Source organism: Ovis aries, chromosome 9, assembly GCF_016772045.2.
Source record: "Ovis aries strain OAR_USU_Benz2616 breed Rambouillet chromosome 9, ARS-UI_Ramb_v3.0, whole genome shotgun sequence".
NCBI lineage: Eukaryota > Metazoa > Chordata > Mammalia > Artiodactyla > Bovidae > Ovis > Ovis aries.
Genome location: NC_056062.1, coordinates 60434103 through 60449897, shown reverse-complemented (window position 1 = coordinate 60449897; position 15795 = coordinate 60434103). Strand labels below are relative to the sequence as shown.

Here is a 15795-nt window from a genome sequence, read left to right as displayed (position 1 = left end):
GCAAGTTCTTTACCACTAGTACCACCTGGGAAGACTTACAGCTTAACAACTGCCTTAGTTTTCTCACCTGTGAAAGAGAGAAACTAACAGTACCTTTCGCACAGGGTTACTGTGAAGATAAAATGGGTTAATCTATGAAAAGGGCCTGACACACAGTAAATACTAATAGCAGTTAGCTCTTACTGCCCTCAATGCCAATCACGAACTTGGAACAGTTTGTGGGAATTGTGGGTAACCTGTAAATCTTTATTAAACAAATGATTAATTCTGAGAGTACTATACAGATATTTCTGCCCTTTGTGTGTGTGTGTGTGGGGGGAGGTATTTGCATTCTATGATCACATAAAACTTTTGTTTATTCCTTTTTAGAAATTCTTCATTAGACCCCAAAGAGGCAGCTGATTATGTTCAATGATAAAGGATATACAAGTAATATCAGCACATGATTACACTGAATTGGGATTTAGAAAATAACACTTTGGAGTAAAGGACTTTGCACGTTGTTCAGTCACTCAATTGTATCTGACTCTTTTCGACCCCATGGACAGCATCACGCCAGGTTTACTTTTCATTTTAACCCCTTCATAATGTGAAAGTGGCAGAATGGTCTCAAGAATAGAAAAGAACATGGAGTTTCAGAAACTAAGTGGCTTCTACATTGTTGGGCTTGTGGAAACAAGTGTGTGCCTACTCAGCTGTGTCGGACTCTTTGTGACCCCATAGACGGCAGCCCACCAGGCTCCCCCGTCCCTGGGATTCTCCAGGCAAGAACACTGGAGTGGGTTGCCATTTCCTTCTCCAGTGCATGAAAGTGAAAAGCGAAAATGAAGTCGCTCAGTCGAGTCCGACTCTTAGCGACTCCATGGACTGCAGGAGAAGGTGATGGCACCCCACTCCAGTACTCTACGTTGTTGGGCTTGTGGAAACAGGTGTGTGCGTACTCAGCTGTGTCGGGCTCTTTGTGACCCCATGGCCTGCAGCCGGCTAGGGTCTTCTGTTCTTGGAATTTTCCAGGCAAGAATACTGGAATGGGTTGCCATTTCCTACTCCAAGGGATGCATCTCCTGCACTGGCAGGTGGGTTCTTTACCAGCTAAGCCACCAGGGAAGCCTTGTGGATTCCCACAAGCCTGGAATTGTGGAAAGATTATTCTAACTTGCCAATAGGGCCAAGCTTCTCCTACTAGGCTGTCTTAGCAATGTCTGGGATGGCTACTGCTGCTGCTGCTGCTAAGTTGCTTCAGTTGTGTCCGACTCTGTGCAACCCCATAGACTGCAGCCTACCAGGCTCCTCCGTCCATGGGAGTTTCCAGGCAAGAGTACTGGAGTGGGGTGCCATTGTCTTCTCCCTGGGATGGCTCAGGGGTCTAATTAAACTTTATATCCTCAACACCTGTCACAATGCCTGGCCGTATAGTAGAAAGCCAGAGAAAAATATTTTAAGGGCTTCTGAAATATTAAACAATCCAAGCAACCCGGGTCTGAGACGTTCCATCCGGACCTCACTTCCACCTACCTGGATGGACTTCACTCTCTCCTTGGAATGATACTCAAGGAGCGAGAACAAGGGATCCAGTTGAAAACTCTTCTCGGGGTCATGGGAACTACTTCCTTCGTTTGTTGCTAAGCGGGGAAGGTCAGATGCGAGGCTGGAGGAGTGGAGCGCCTCTGAGTAGCAAGCGATAGCCTCGTCCCACGCGCTTCCCCGCCCCCGCCGTCACCCGCCCTAATTCTCACACTTGGGAAGAAACCCTTAGCCATACAGGTCTGGAGCTGGGAGCCGGCACCTCCGAGATGGGCCTAGAGGACACCGGCCGCCGCAGAGAAGGGCCCTCCCGGGGGCCCCACAGCATCCTCCACGCGGCCGGGCTCCGGTCCTCCGCCCTGCGTCCCTCTCGAGGCTTCCTCGAAGGCGGCAGGGGCGTGGACGGCCCGGAGGAGGCCCAGGCCGCCGGTCCGCGGCTGGAAGAGCTCAAGCGGCGGCTGGTGCGCGCCTTCCAGCGGGCGGTGCTGCGCGGCAGCTCCAGGCGTTTGCGGGAAGAGGCGGCGGCGCGGGAGGCGCAGAGCCGGGCGCGCGTGGAGAGCGCCCTGGCCGGGCTGCGCGCCGAGCTGGTGAGCGTGCCCGCGGCGGGCTCTCGGGGCCACCTCGCCTTGGTCCTCGCCCAGGGCCCTCGGCTGTAGGCCGCGCACGTGCCCCACTGAGGACTGGGGAGGCCGAGGGCAGCTTTTCCCAGGGAGACGGTGAGGCCGTGCAGCGCGGGCGAGCTGGGTTCCCGACGGCACTGATGCTACTGCCTCCCAGGCAGCATTCGGGAGGGAACCGGCTCTGCAGAGCCCAGGTGCTGGCTGACAGTCTCCGGCGAGGGCTGAGTCTACCGGTGACACAGCCAAGACCCCCGTAACCACTCCTCCTCAGCTTGTTCTCTCTCTCTCTCTTTTTTTTTTTTTCCTATCAAATAGAAAGTTCCCTCTCGGGCACTTGCAGTGTGTTTGAGCATGAAAGGGGCTGGGGCGGAAATTTCAGTGAAATAAACTCAGGGGATGGGTGGAGCGAGTCTGTTAGCAAATGTTTCTTTTATTTTGCAAGTTTTACTATCACCTTTCTCCTTGGTAAGAATTCAGAAAACAGGAAATGGTAATAAGGAATTTTGTAAAATTGTAGCTTTTTAACATTAGGCAGGAGAACTGTAGGTAACTAGTTACTGTTTTGTAGTTTAAACCATTTTCGAGTTAGGCAAAATTTGAGCAATTTAAGCTTTAAAATGGTGCTACCTATGATTATGCGTGGGAATTCTGCTGGTTCAGCGGTAAGGAATACAGCTGCAATGCAAGAGACCCGGTTCAATCCCTGGGTCGGGAAAATCCTCTGGAGATGGGAATGGCAACCCACTCCAGTATTCTTGCCTGGGAAATCATGGACAGAGGAGCCTGGTAGGCTGCACAGTCCATGGGATCCTAAGAGTTGCTCACAACTTAGCGACTAAACCACCATCACCATGAATATGCATAGTGGAGATTTGGAAAGTTATCCTCTTTTGCATTGCATGCTAATAGTAAGCACTACCTACTTTAGAACTGATTCAACCATCAGTTAATTGTCTGAAACTTAACAGTTTACCTTGTTTCTATGTTTAAGAAGGGCAAGAAGGTAGTACATTTAATTTTCATTTAATTCTACCTGTGTTAACAATTTGAATTTGACAAAGAACGTATTAATTTTGACCCAGCCCTATAGTAAAGCGTCTGTCTGCAATGCAGGAGACCCGGGTTCGATCCCTGGGTTGGGAAGATCCCCTGGAGAAGGAAATGGCAGCCCACTCCAGTATTCTTGCCTGGAAAATCCCATGGCCCCATAGCCTGGTAGGCTACCATCCCTTCACTTCACTATCAAAGAAACATATGATTTTCTTCCAATACCTGAGCAGTGGGTCGGTGAAACCCCTTATTAGAAGAGATGGCCTGGAGGGGCGTGCTGTGGGCCAGGACGCCAACTGGATGGCTGAGTCCAGGCTGAGCCACCCCTCTGCTGCTGACCTGGGGTGTCACCCCCTCACACCTCAGTTGACTCATATTTAAATCAGGTGAAGAAAGTATATTCAAGAAGCTCTGAGACACTTGAACTTTAGCATTCTAACTAGTCAGTCACTCCACCAGAAGGAGTTTTAAGCAAGTAATCTACCAGGGTGGGGAGAAAAAGAATAAAATTTCAAACAGGTGAGGGTTCACAGCCCAGCATTAATATTTACTGTCTCTGCTCTTATTGTTTCTGTTACCTTAGGAATGCTAATTAGTAAGTTTAGGTTTCGTCTGTAAAATGGAGATAATAAACCCATAGAATGGCTCTAAGTATTATACAAGATAATGTTACATGAAGTGCCTGGAATATAGACACTATTCAGAGTGGCTTTTACTGTTTTTCGGTTGTGCCCCCCCCCCCCCCCCCCCGCCAAATGGCAGATACATAGGCATGAAAGATCAAGGGTTTTGCTGGAAAGAGGCAGAGACCGTAACACAGATGCTGTGTTCCCGAGACACAGACCATGGTCTTGGCCGACCACTGTGTGTGACCAGTCATGAAGAGGCAGCAAAAGAGTGTGGATCCTTAGCACTATCACCAGTAGCCAGAACATGCCATTTCTGATAATGGTCTCTTGGCCAGATTTCTGTAGGAATTGACACACATCCATATGTGTCTATCCACACCTCATTTGTTAGGGTGGTATCTGTGTAAGGAACAATGATGAACAGGTTCAGTTAATTACAGACATGTTGCTATTTTTGTTTTCATTTATTTTCATGTTGCTGTTTTTGAGATGTCATTTATACTGTTGTTTGAATTGGTCTTCTTAATGGGATGTGTTGAGTTCTGGGAGTCTGGGAGTGAATTTCAGGGGTTCTATATACTTCAAATTGTATGCCAAGCTTTCTGTGCACATAAAATGCACATCTTTCCCCAGAGTGAGTTAATAGTTTTCATTAGATTCTCAATAGGATCCACGAGGAGAGAAAATTAAGGAACCATTGGTGTTCAGATTTCCTAAAGAATTATGAGTTACACATACTATTTTTTTTTTAAACTTAGGTGGTAAGCCATTATCAATAATTTAACTGATTCTGGGCATGAAGGTACAGGATGGGTATCATCAGTTCATTTATTTGTTCCTTCACTCAGTCTTTTAACAAATACACAGAGAACCCAACATGCTGTGTGCACAGACAGTGCACCCGCGGTTAAGGGTAGGAACAGACTTTGTGCTCGAAGTCACCAGTTTAGTGTAGGCTGTGTGCTAGGAGAGGGACTCGTACAGAGTGCTGCGGAGGCACAGATGGGGTGACACAGGGAGGGCTTCTAAGCAGAGCTGGCATTTGGCTGGGCCCAACGGGAAGTGGGTGGCAAGGGGCAGAGAGGGCAGAAGATGGGGCTCAGTATGACATGTTTATTCCAAGACAGGCAAGATTTCTGGGGTGTGTGTGTGTGTGTGTGTGTGTGTGTGTGTGTGTGTGTGTGTGTGTGTGTGTGTGTGTGTGTGTGTGTGTGTGTGTGTGTGTGTGTGTGTGTGTGTGTGTATTTATAGGGCCTCTGTGCCACACTGGAGAACTGAAGCTACCTGTAGGGGTGTGTGTGTGTGTGTGTGTGTGTGTGTGTGTGTGTGTGTGTGTGTGTGTGTGTGTGTGTGTGTGTGTGTGTGTGTGTGTGTGTGTGTGTGTGTGTGTGTGTGTGTGTGTGTGTGTGTGTGTGTGTGTGTGTGTGTGTGTGTTCAGCAGAGAGAACAGGGTTCTCCTGAACTGCATTAAACAAGACCCTAACTGAAGAAATATGCAGAGTTGGTTACTAGTTTTCAACTATAATGCAAAGATTATGCTGGACTGCCTCTTAGGTACACTGCCTGAAAGATCAATTTTTTCTTTTAATACATGAGGACCTTCACAAACTCCTATTGGAGGGAGGTTATAAATCAGCCTTTCTCTACAACAGATTTCAATGTAGAGTGAAAATTGTTAGATTCTATAAGTACACATAACTGTACATGTGCCTCTAAGGGGTCATTAAATGTTTTGCTCAACAGGGAGGCTGTTTAAAATCCTAAGAACTTGAAACGACAAGTAATCAAGTAAATGGGCCCAGGTCCTGAAAGCTCAGGTGGCCCTGGGCAGTCATCCTGAAGCTCAGAAAGCTCATAAAGATAAGTGATTTCCTCGCAGATCACATGCCATTGCTTGGAAACAGCCTTCCAAGGACAGGAATTTTTCAAATGGATAGCTCTGTGCATCAGCTATTTTTGTTTTCATTGCAAGGCAATTTTGAAAGCTATTTGTATATCTGGATTTTACCTTGTCGTATAGAAAGTCAGTTTTAAAGTCAGGCCAAATAGTCAGAACTGGAGAATAAGATGAGAAATACATCTTTCTTGATGTCTTATTTTCCTTTCCTACAAAATCCTTATATTTTTCGTGTGCAGAGAGCAGGTTCATTTGATCCATATCTCAGGCTAATAACAACCCTTATTCTTTTTCTAACTTTCAGCTGGAAATGCGTTTCCAGAATCGTCAGCTGGCCAGAACTCTGCTGGATTTAAACATGAAAATGCAACAACTGAAAAAGGAGGACGAAATGGAAACTGCATCAGAATCGCAAAGCTGTGACGATAATGCTCAGAATCTGGAATGAGTAAATGCACAGATGAAGGTTTGAACCCTAAGAATAATGCAGACAATGCCAAAACAATTCTAACAGTAACGTGATGGATGCTTAGCATAAGATTTTCGGGGCAATTTTTAGACCAAAATCTTCTAGGCCTTGGGGATGTGCCAGTGCCATTGAGAGGGGAGAGAGAAAATGGTGTGTTGACAAGTTTTAAAGTTATGTAGTTTTTTTGGGACATAGAAGTAAAAGAAAGTACTGAGACTTACCTGTTGGACCATTGACTCATTGTCAATGAGGGGATAAGAATCTACCTGCCTATGCTGGTTTGATCCCTGGTTCTAGAAGATTCCACATGCTGTGGGGCAACTAAGCACCGAGCTGCAACTGCTGAGCCACGCAGTGCAACTACGGAAACCCGCGCGCTCTGAGCCCGTGCTCCGCAATAGAGAAGCCGCTGCAATAAGAAGCCCGACTGTCGCAACTCGCTGTTAATAGCCTCTCGCCTCCGGTAGAGAAAGCCATCATAATAATGGACTGGAGCCTTCCAGGCTCCTCCGTCCATGGGATTTTCCAGGCAAGAGTACTGGAGTGGGATGCCATTGCCTTCTCCGAATGAAGACCCAGCACAGCCAAAATAAATAAAGTGTGAAAGAAGAACGTACGGGAGAATGTCTTATGCCAGTTTCCAGCATTTTCTCTTGTGCTCTCTTAATTTTCTGAACTTTCGTCAGAGTCGCTGTTAGTTTTTGTTCTACCCAATTATAATTCGTTTGTCTGCCCAGCCAGCTGTTTAGTAGTCTTCCGTCCACACCCTACCCCACCCCCATGTTTTGAAGAATTACTTCTGCCTGGATTCCAACCATACCCTTCAGGTCGAGTCTACCATTAAGGGTGACTCACCACCTGGGATATAGTCATGCAAATTAAGGCAGTTTGGTCAGATTGTTCTCGGGAGCTTTTGAGCTAGAACTAAGAGCAGATGAGTCTTAGAAGGTGATGGTGGAAGCTGTGGGACAGACGGGCTTGGAAGCTGCTGGCGGCTACCAAGTGAGAAGGTGTGAGCTCTTTGCAGAAGATTGAAAGCGCACCCCTGAGCGCCCAAAAGGGGAGTGAGAACTGCTCTTCCTTGGCTTTGGGGTCCAGCTGTTTAAATCCCCAGTCCTGGCTATCATTAGGATACATGAAAATTCTCTCGTAGCCTCCTATTACAGTCTCCTTTTGCCAAGTCAACTGAGTTGGACTTTTACGACTTGTACTCCAAAGACTGCTAACTAACACAATTCTTTGGCTATTAAGCTTTCAGGACTTAAAGGGCTCATGTTGAATTAGAATAGCTACCTCTGCCTTAAAAGTGCTGCCTTCTGGATGCAAAAAATAAAGCTAATTTAAAAAACAGTTGCCATATTCATAATAATCATCTGTAAAAATGAATTTATAAAACAGGTCATTTGCACATTTAATTAACAATAAAAATTAGTTCTGGAAGACAAAGGAGAACAGAATGGATGTGGTCTTTCTCTTAAATACAAGTTTTATGTGTGTGAGGATTTGAGGATTTTCTGAACAAAGTTTGTCCTTATATTTTTGGGGTTACTATTAATGAATTCTTTAAATTCTTTGGTACTTAATTTCTTCTCTCTCTGCAACTGAGGTACCACTAGGTTTCAACTTCCAGGACATTGTCAATGAGCTGTCAGCAATATCCTGAGACCTAGTCCCTGGATTTCTTGAGATATTCTGCATATGTGCTCCTGCCTTCCAAATATACAGGCTGATTTCTTAAACTGTATTTGTAAAACAGATTTCTTATATGTTTCTTCATCAAAGTTACAGAAATTCTGAAGAGGCAGTGGAATGCCTCATGATCTGTTCTTCAAAAGAGACTAATCAGATATTGGAGCAGTCATTCTAAAGTACATTTTACAACTTAACATTTATACATTCTTGAGATTTTGTGTTTAGCAGATACTCAAGATGCTTCACTTTATAAGTGCAATTCCTCACAGAATGCAGAGAAACTGACATTAGCATTCATGTGAATGATTTGATTCCACTAAATGTGCTCTGTTGGGAATCAAAAGAAACTTAAAAAGAGATCTTCTGAAAATGGATGCATTGTTTTTCACATTGTCAGATAAAAAGTCCACAATGTATTGTAAAGTTCTTGGTCACCAGTTTTTGGTCCTATCTTTCAGTGATACACTTGGGATCACCATATCTTTTAGGAATGACAGATGGAGAAACAAGAGAAAAGAAACTCTTTGTTTCAAAGTCTCATTTTTTGAAGCCCTCATTAGGGGAGGTGGCTTGTGATATTAGCTGACACAAAGAGATACAGTGAGAACTCGATGCATGGGACACTATTGCTATTAAATGTTTTTGCTTTGTTTCCCCTTATGAAGTGAATTCTGCTCTCATACCACATCCTTCATCTTTTTAAGTAGCAGAAGCCAGATTGTTCATATATAGATATATTTTTGCAACTGCACTCAGCTGTTTTTGTTTGCTGAATTCTGATTCTGTTCGCTGCACATAGACAACAGGGACTCTTTTCTACAGGATGTGGGAATGTACTTCCAATGGCTACACTTCCTCACTTTTCAGAGTGTTTAAATAAGTGAGAGCAACTGTGTGACATTTTAAAGAAATACGAGGTGGAAGGGACCAAACTACTGCCAGCTGGAGGGGGAAATGAGAAAATAATTATAACCTAAATGGTGCAACAGGGAAGCAGTAACTGAGTAAGTCAAAGTACGGAAGACATTCACCCCAGTGGTGGACAGAGAGTGCCAAAGACGAGAACTGAAAAAAGTTTAGTGAGGAAGATACGGTGTTAAGGTTTTCCAAAATGCCGATTTCTCACAGCTTTAATTACAAGGGGAACCATGTTAGTGGGAACAGGCTTTCACTCTATGGTACCTGGTTAGGACCTACCAGTGAAGAGGTGCCAAATTAATTATGACACTTAGGAGCTTTGCACAGGTTGTTAGGCATTAAATCCCTTTACGGGTGGCCTGGATGAATCCACATTTTGGTTGCTTGCCAGACTGCTTCTGCTATTATAACAGGTGCTTCTGGAACACCAGCCTGGGCAGAGTCTGATGTGGGTAAACCTGGGATGGCTGAGCCTGCACCAGTGTAACTGCAAGAATGCCGTCTCCCCTGGTCCCTGCCCTGGCAGGGTGCCGGGCCATCAGGCAACCGTCAGTTTGGTGTATTCACCACTGTTATCACTGCTGGAGTCCCTCCCAGCCCTGAGCCTGGCACAGGGCCCTCCGGTGCCAGCTGCTTCCTCTCATTCATTGTCGCCACCTCTCCTGCCTCTTTGGCTGTGTCATTAACGAGGGTTATGGGAAGATTAGAAATATGGGTAGGTTTCAGGTTGAACCTATGCCACTCTGCTTACCTCTGCATCTGGCAACCTCTTGTTTCACCTGGACCAGGTGCTGTAACTCAGTGATGGGCATGGACCTCTCCTAGCAGCCCAAGCCAGGTACTGCTTCTCAGGGGGCCATGCACCATCAGTGCTTCTGGGTCTTGGCTCTGATGAATGCTAAGCCTTACAAATTTCTACCTCTTCCTTAAAGAACACATTGCTACCATCCTTCTGTGCCGGGACCAGTGCAGGAGGGACCCTTGGGATGTAATGATAATTAAATCAGCAATGACATGGGCCACCCTCTTCTGTGCCCAGTGTTGTTCCAGGAATGGAATAGTAAGTATTAGCTTATTTAATCCCACAATGATTGGTATGCACGTAGACCATGATTTTGGAGTCATCTGGCCTTGATATTTAGCCCTGGCTCTGTAACTTGCCAGCTTTATAACCTAAAGTAACTGCTTTTAATCTCTTTAGATCTGTCAAACGAAGCTAGTCAAAATGGGTTGTTGTCGTTTAGTGGCCAAGTCATGCCTGTTCTTTGCAACTCCATGGACTGTAGCCCACCAGGCTCCTCTGTCCAGGGGATTTCCCGGTTAAGAGTACTGCAGTGGGATGCTATTTCCTTCTCCACGGTATCTTCCAGACCCAGGGATCAAACCCACATCTCCTGCATTGGCAGGCAAGTTCTTTACCGCTGAGCCACTGAAGCTCCAAGTCAGAATAGTATCTGTCTTATTTAAAACCTGAGGAGCTCAGGTTAAAGAACCTTGAAGCAGGTTTGGGAGACAGAGTGAGTGGTGAAGGCTCTTTCACTTCCTGTGTTTCTTTCTTTTACATCTTCAGTTCTACATGATCATACTGCACTCAGACCTTCCTTGTGCCTCTTTCTCCATCATGTCTTCACTGTGACTCTCTAACGTTCTGCTGCCTGCTCTCTGTTGTGATATTACCTCTTCTGCTGACTGGTAAATTGATTTACCAAACTCGAGAGGAGGCACCAGAGAGATATGAAGTCACCAGTAACTGCTACTTACCAACCCCTGAATCTGCCTGGCACACAGTGCCATGTGCGTTTAAAACTCGGTCATCCCAGCAACACTGTGAAGTTGGAACTATTGCTGTTTCCATTTTATCGAGGAGGAGATGAGTATCAAGGAGGCTAAGTGAGTGGAACTGTCAAGATTCTGGTCCAGGGCTGGGTGTAGTGTGGTTTTTGAGATCCTCCCAAGGGTTTCCCTGTGGCTCAGCTGTAATGGAAGCCTGTATGAGGTGCTAGGCATATTTTCTGCAAGGGTCAGACAAAGAAGACTTCCTTGAGGACATGCTCTTAAGTTCTTTCTGTTTCACCTGGAAAAAAGCCCTCATTCTGTGCCTTACATTCTACGTAAACAAGCTGGGTGATCTGAACACACTACTCCACTCTCTTTGGGCCTCATTTTACTCATTGGAGAGTTTCCCGGTGGCTCAGATGGTAAAGAATCTGCTTGCAATGCAAGAGACCAGGGTTTGATCCCTGGGTTGGGAAGATCCCCTGGAGAAGGGAAGGGCTACCCACTTCAGTGTTCTGGCCTGGAGAATTCCATGGACAGAGGAGCCTGGTGGGCTACAGTCCATGGAGTTGCAAAGAGTTGGACACAGACTGAGTGACTTTCAATTTACTGGAAAATGAGAGGAAGAGTGGAGTGGTCTGTAAAGCATTTTTCTAACTTGGAGACTCTATTCCAATGCTGCCTGCTTGTACCTGGACCCTCCATCACTTACCTCTGACTCACCCAGACTTCCTGACACCTGTGGTTGAGGTGGGGGAGGGGGAGGTGGGTTGCTCGCTGTTAATCACTGGCCCTGGGCTGTGAGTTGTACTCTCCCGGTCCTTGACCCCATCACACCCTGGCTGTGGCAGCCTTGATGACAATGGGACGCAATTCCTGTCACTCTCAGATGCCTCTCTGCTCTTCTCACCTGCACTGTGACTGCAGCCAGGGGAAAATGTCACATTTGCACTTCACAAGGAGACAAACATTGCTCAGACCTTTTATGTGTTAGATTTTGGAAGCAGGCTGGTAGATTGCCTGCTGAGGGGGATGCTGCAGGCTGAGAGCCGTGCAATGTAGCTCGGAGTGCAGTCTCTGGAGTCCGGTGACAGAGGTGGAAATCTTGGCTTCTTCAATGCCTCAGTGTGTTCTTACTGCTGAAGTTCAGTTTGCTTCTTCTCTGTAAAGTGATAATAGTCACACCTACCCACCCGATGGACTTGTGGCGATCTCGTGGATTAAGGTATGTGAAGTGTTTAGAATGCTCTCAAGTAGTGTTTTTTATTTTCACAGCCCACCTAACGAACACCCTGCTCATCCTTCTTGTCTATTGGAAGTACCCGGTTCCAAGAGAGACTGACAAGGACAGTTTCACTTTCCCCAGATCTTCTGGGGAAAGCTTAAGATGGCTATGAAATCCAGCTTTGTACAATAAGACATAAAGGAAATTTGCAGGGGTTTTCCTGAGAACCGGGCTTCCCTTGCGGCTCAGCTGGTAAGAATCTGCCTGCAATGCGGGAGACCTGCAATGCGGTTCAATCCCTGGGTTGGGAAGATCCCCTGGAGAAGGGAAAGGCTACCCACTCCAGCATTCTGGCCTGGAGAATTTCATAGACTATATAGTCCATGGGATCACAAAGAGTCAGACACGACTGAGCGACTTTCACTTTCTGAGCACCATTTTCTCTTCATGCAAAATGAGGAATAGGAGTAAGCTCTCTTTCTCCTTATGTCCTTCTTGCTGGGGAACACGCTCACATGCGGGGGGAAAGCTTGCACCTGCAGCAGCGACCCTGTGACCAAGGTGGGGGGTACCTGGACTCTGAGGATGGGAAGACAGCAAGATGAAGAGAAGCAATGTTTCTGATGCCACCAGTGAGGTCCCGAGCCAGCCCTGAGACTGCCTGCCTGTGGCTAGTCTTAATCTCTAATAGAATCTCTGATCAATAAAACTGAGTTATTCACCACTTTTATTTAAGTATTTAGTTCCATGAACACAATGAAGGACCACTAACTGACACACTTGAATCCCAACAGCCTTCTGGGATGAAGGCTCAGGATGATGTATTATCTGACTGCAACCTTACATGTCAGAAGCTACATGCAAAGGATTCCAGAAGCATCATCTAGTTGCTTAGAAGCCTGTAATGAGGACCCACCTCATGCAACAGGAGACCAATCAAAGCATACCAGAGTGAAATGTGTCTGAGAGAGCCTCTCTCCCTAATGCTGTGGAGACTCTGGAATTCCGCAGTAAAGGTTCTAATGAAAATATTTCCACATGCTCACTCTTGTTAAGAGAAAGACAACAGGTCCAAAATGGAGTCACTTATGCTAAGCCCCATGCCATCAAACTGAGACTTAACTCAATTACAGTTTAGGACCTCTGAGAAATGGAAGTTTAAACCAGTCAACCAGTAATCATGTGATCAGCACTAATCAGGTAATTTATCTGATAGAACCCTGCCATCCCCTAAAAGAAAGTGACCCTGCAATAACCAACCACTTTTTGTTGTTGTTGTTTGGCCTAATAGAACTTCCTTGTTTCTGCTCCCTATTGGCTATAAAAGTCTTTCATTTTGTCAAGCTCCTATCTGCAAGATCGGATGCTGTCTGCTTCAAATTGATTTTTTCTCAAATAAACTCAAAATGTTTTAATATGTCTCAGTTTATCTTTTAACACACTCCATGAAGGATACCCAAATGCCTATGGAACCTACCACCTATCTGATTCTGTCGCAGAAGCCATTTTACTTTTCAGCCATTGAAATAATTTGGAATGAAATAATTTTCTAAAGTGTTTGAAGAGTGAACTGGCAGCAAAATACAGTAAACTGTTCATCAGCTTTAAAATTTTATTTCAGGGAAGTTTAGCAAACTGTCCAAAGAATAAAAACCAGCCAAAATCAAGTCTATACAAAAACTGCTTCTGAATTGGTATTAAGGATGCTCGTCTCTCTAAACTTCTAAAGGATTTTTAGGAATTGTCATGCAAAGAAATGCCTCAAGATTTCAAGGTGAGATTGTCGGGTTACTGAGAGCACAACCAACGACTTGATGGTTTATTGTCTACCCTGAACCCTACAGCTTACCGAGTTCTTTATGGTGTATAATTTACCACTTGTTGTCATAGCCAAATGTTCATTAAACCCACAATAACCTTTTGGGGGTATGCTGCTTGAGGCTGTTGAAATTTGAGGGGCAGCAAGAAAGCTTGTTTGACTTTGGGAACATCATCCTCATCCTGCTTCCCAAGATGTCACTCTCTCTAAATGGCCAGTATTACCTCCAGGAGGAAGTACCATTCTGGAAGTCAGAAAATCCAGCTATGGGAGTCAGCTCTGAGTTGAACCTGCTGTGTGATATCTGGTGAACTGTTGATGTCTCTGGGCTTTAATTTCCTCATTTATAAAGTCAGATGTTGAACTCAAAATGATCTTTAAGATTCTTGGGGTTAAGCATATTGTCTCTAACTGATGCTTTTGGAATCACCCTTGGAAACCATGTTGACACCAATTCTTTGGCGTGGATTATTTCAGGTGGTGGTATGAAAACACTGACCTTTAGAGTATCTGTAGTGAACAATTAAAGAAGAGAAAAGGAAAATACAAACTTTAAATTCTTCACACTTTATAATTTGGCTTTAAGTTCGATAGACAGGCATAAATCTAATAGTCCAAATATTCTTTTTTTTTTTCACTCCCTCCTTCCACTTTCCCTTCCTTTTTTCATTTAACTTTACTGCTATGCCTATTGGGTGCCAGGCACTATTCTAGGCATGTGTTGAACATCAACACTGAAATGAACATCTTGCTGGTGCTAAGCATAGGAGAAAGAACATGAAAGGAGGCATTCTAGCTCTCATGGGTCTATACCTTGGATGAGGGGGCAGATAATTCATTAAGATACTATAGTGTAATGTGATCAGTGTTGTAATGGGGGAGCATTTAGAGTGCTGAGGGAGTAAACGGGAAACACACTTAACCTAGGTGAGACGGGAGGGGGAAGGCTGCCAGAAGAGGCGACTGGGGAGAGAAGAGGAGGAACAGACAGTCTTTGGCAAAAGCAACTGCTCATGGAAAGCCAAGGGGTGAGCAAAGTCATCATCTACTAGGAGGAGGTGAAGAGGCTCAGTATAACTGGAGCTCAGAAGGAAAGGGTAAGATGTGAGGAGTATGGCTTGAGTCATAAGGAGAGGTGGCTTTATGATGACAAACGTTGCAAGCTTCCCTTTGGATTTCAGACTTTATCCTTAAAAGCAAGGGTAGCCATTAAAGAATATTTTAAAATTCAATTTTATTATAATAATACATGCACATAATATATAAAAACAGTAAAGTCTAAAAGCCTTACTCAAAAACTTTCAGTGCCCTATACCTAAATGGTACCCCTGCCTGATACCATCCCAGAGGAAACCACTGTCAATTCTTTTACTTTCAAAATAATGCCTCTTTCTTTTTTTGTTTTTGGACATTATGCTTTCTTATTGCAACAGAGAAGAATTCTAGCTCTCTTATTTCTAATCCGTTCACTCTTCCCAATATTAAAATGGGGTGGGAGGGGAATATACCTTTTTGTAGAAGTCTATAGGCAGGTTTCCACACACAACGCAATAGTATGGAATACTGCATGTTTGGATTTAGTCACATCTCAGCTATTCTTTGGAGAAGGCAATGGCACCCCACTCCAGTACTCTTGCCTGGAAAATCCCATGGATGGAGGAGCCTGGTAGGCTGCAGTCCATGGGGTCGCTAAGAGTCAGACACGACTGAGCGACTTCACTTTCACTTTTCACTTTCATGCATTGGAGAAGGAAATGGCGACCCACTCCAGTGTTCTTGCCTGGAGAATCCCAGGGACGGGGGAGCCTGGTGGGCTGCCGTCTACAGGGTCGCACACGACTGAAGCGACTTAGCAGCAGCAGCAGCAGCTATTCTTAAAACAACTCTATAAGTTCATTAAGATAATTGGCTAAGTATTTTGGGATAATATATGTGTGCTCATAATTTCTGTCTACTTAGCTAAGAAACTGAAATAGTTAGAATCTAGAAGAATTTTACAGAAATTGAAGCAAGGGACTGAGGGAAATGCAGATTTCACATCTTTAATGAGAGTTCAATGTTAGGAAAATGTCTCTCTTGATTTTTTGTCTTAAAGAATGTGGAGGATATTAATGCTTCTATACTTTGTGATTTGATTTATGCTCCCACTTTTTATGGCTCTTGTATCTTAAATAAT

At 44.9% G+C, this 15795-nt stretch overlaps 1 protein-coding gene and 1 long non-coding RNA gene across 2 annotated transcripts in view; both read left to right on the top strand.

Moving 5' to 3' along the window:
- Positions 1 to 1793: 1793 nt before the first annotated feature.
- Positions 1794 to 7620, top strand: AARD (alanine and arginine rich domain containing protein). The gene is made up of 2 exons (XM_004011989.5): positions 1794 to 2111; positions 6025 to 7620. The coding sequence occupies exons 1-2, from the start codon at positions 1794 to 1796 to the stop codon at positions 6166 to 6168; spliced, it is 462 nt and encodes a 153-aa protein (XP_004012038.1). The 3' UTR covers positions 6169 to 7620.
- A 4027-nt stretch (positions 7621 to 11647) lies between these two features.
- LOC132657223 (uncharacterized) overlaps positions 11648 to 15795 on the top strand; it is a 62569-nt gene continuing 58421 nt past the window's right edge. Inside the window, exon 1 of the long non-coding RNA XR_009595073.1 lies at positions 11648 to 11800. This is a non-coding gene — a long non-coding RNA (uncharacterized LOC132657223). The remainder of the gene's footprint in view (positions 11801 to 15795) is intronic.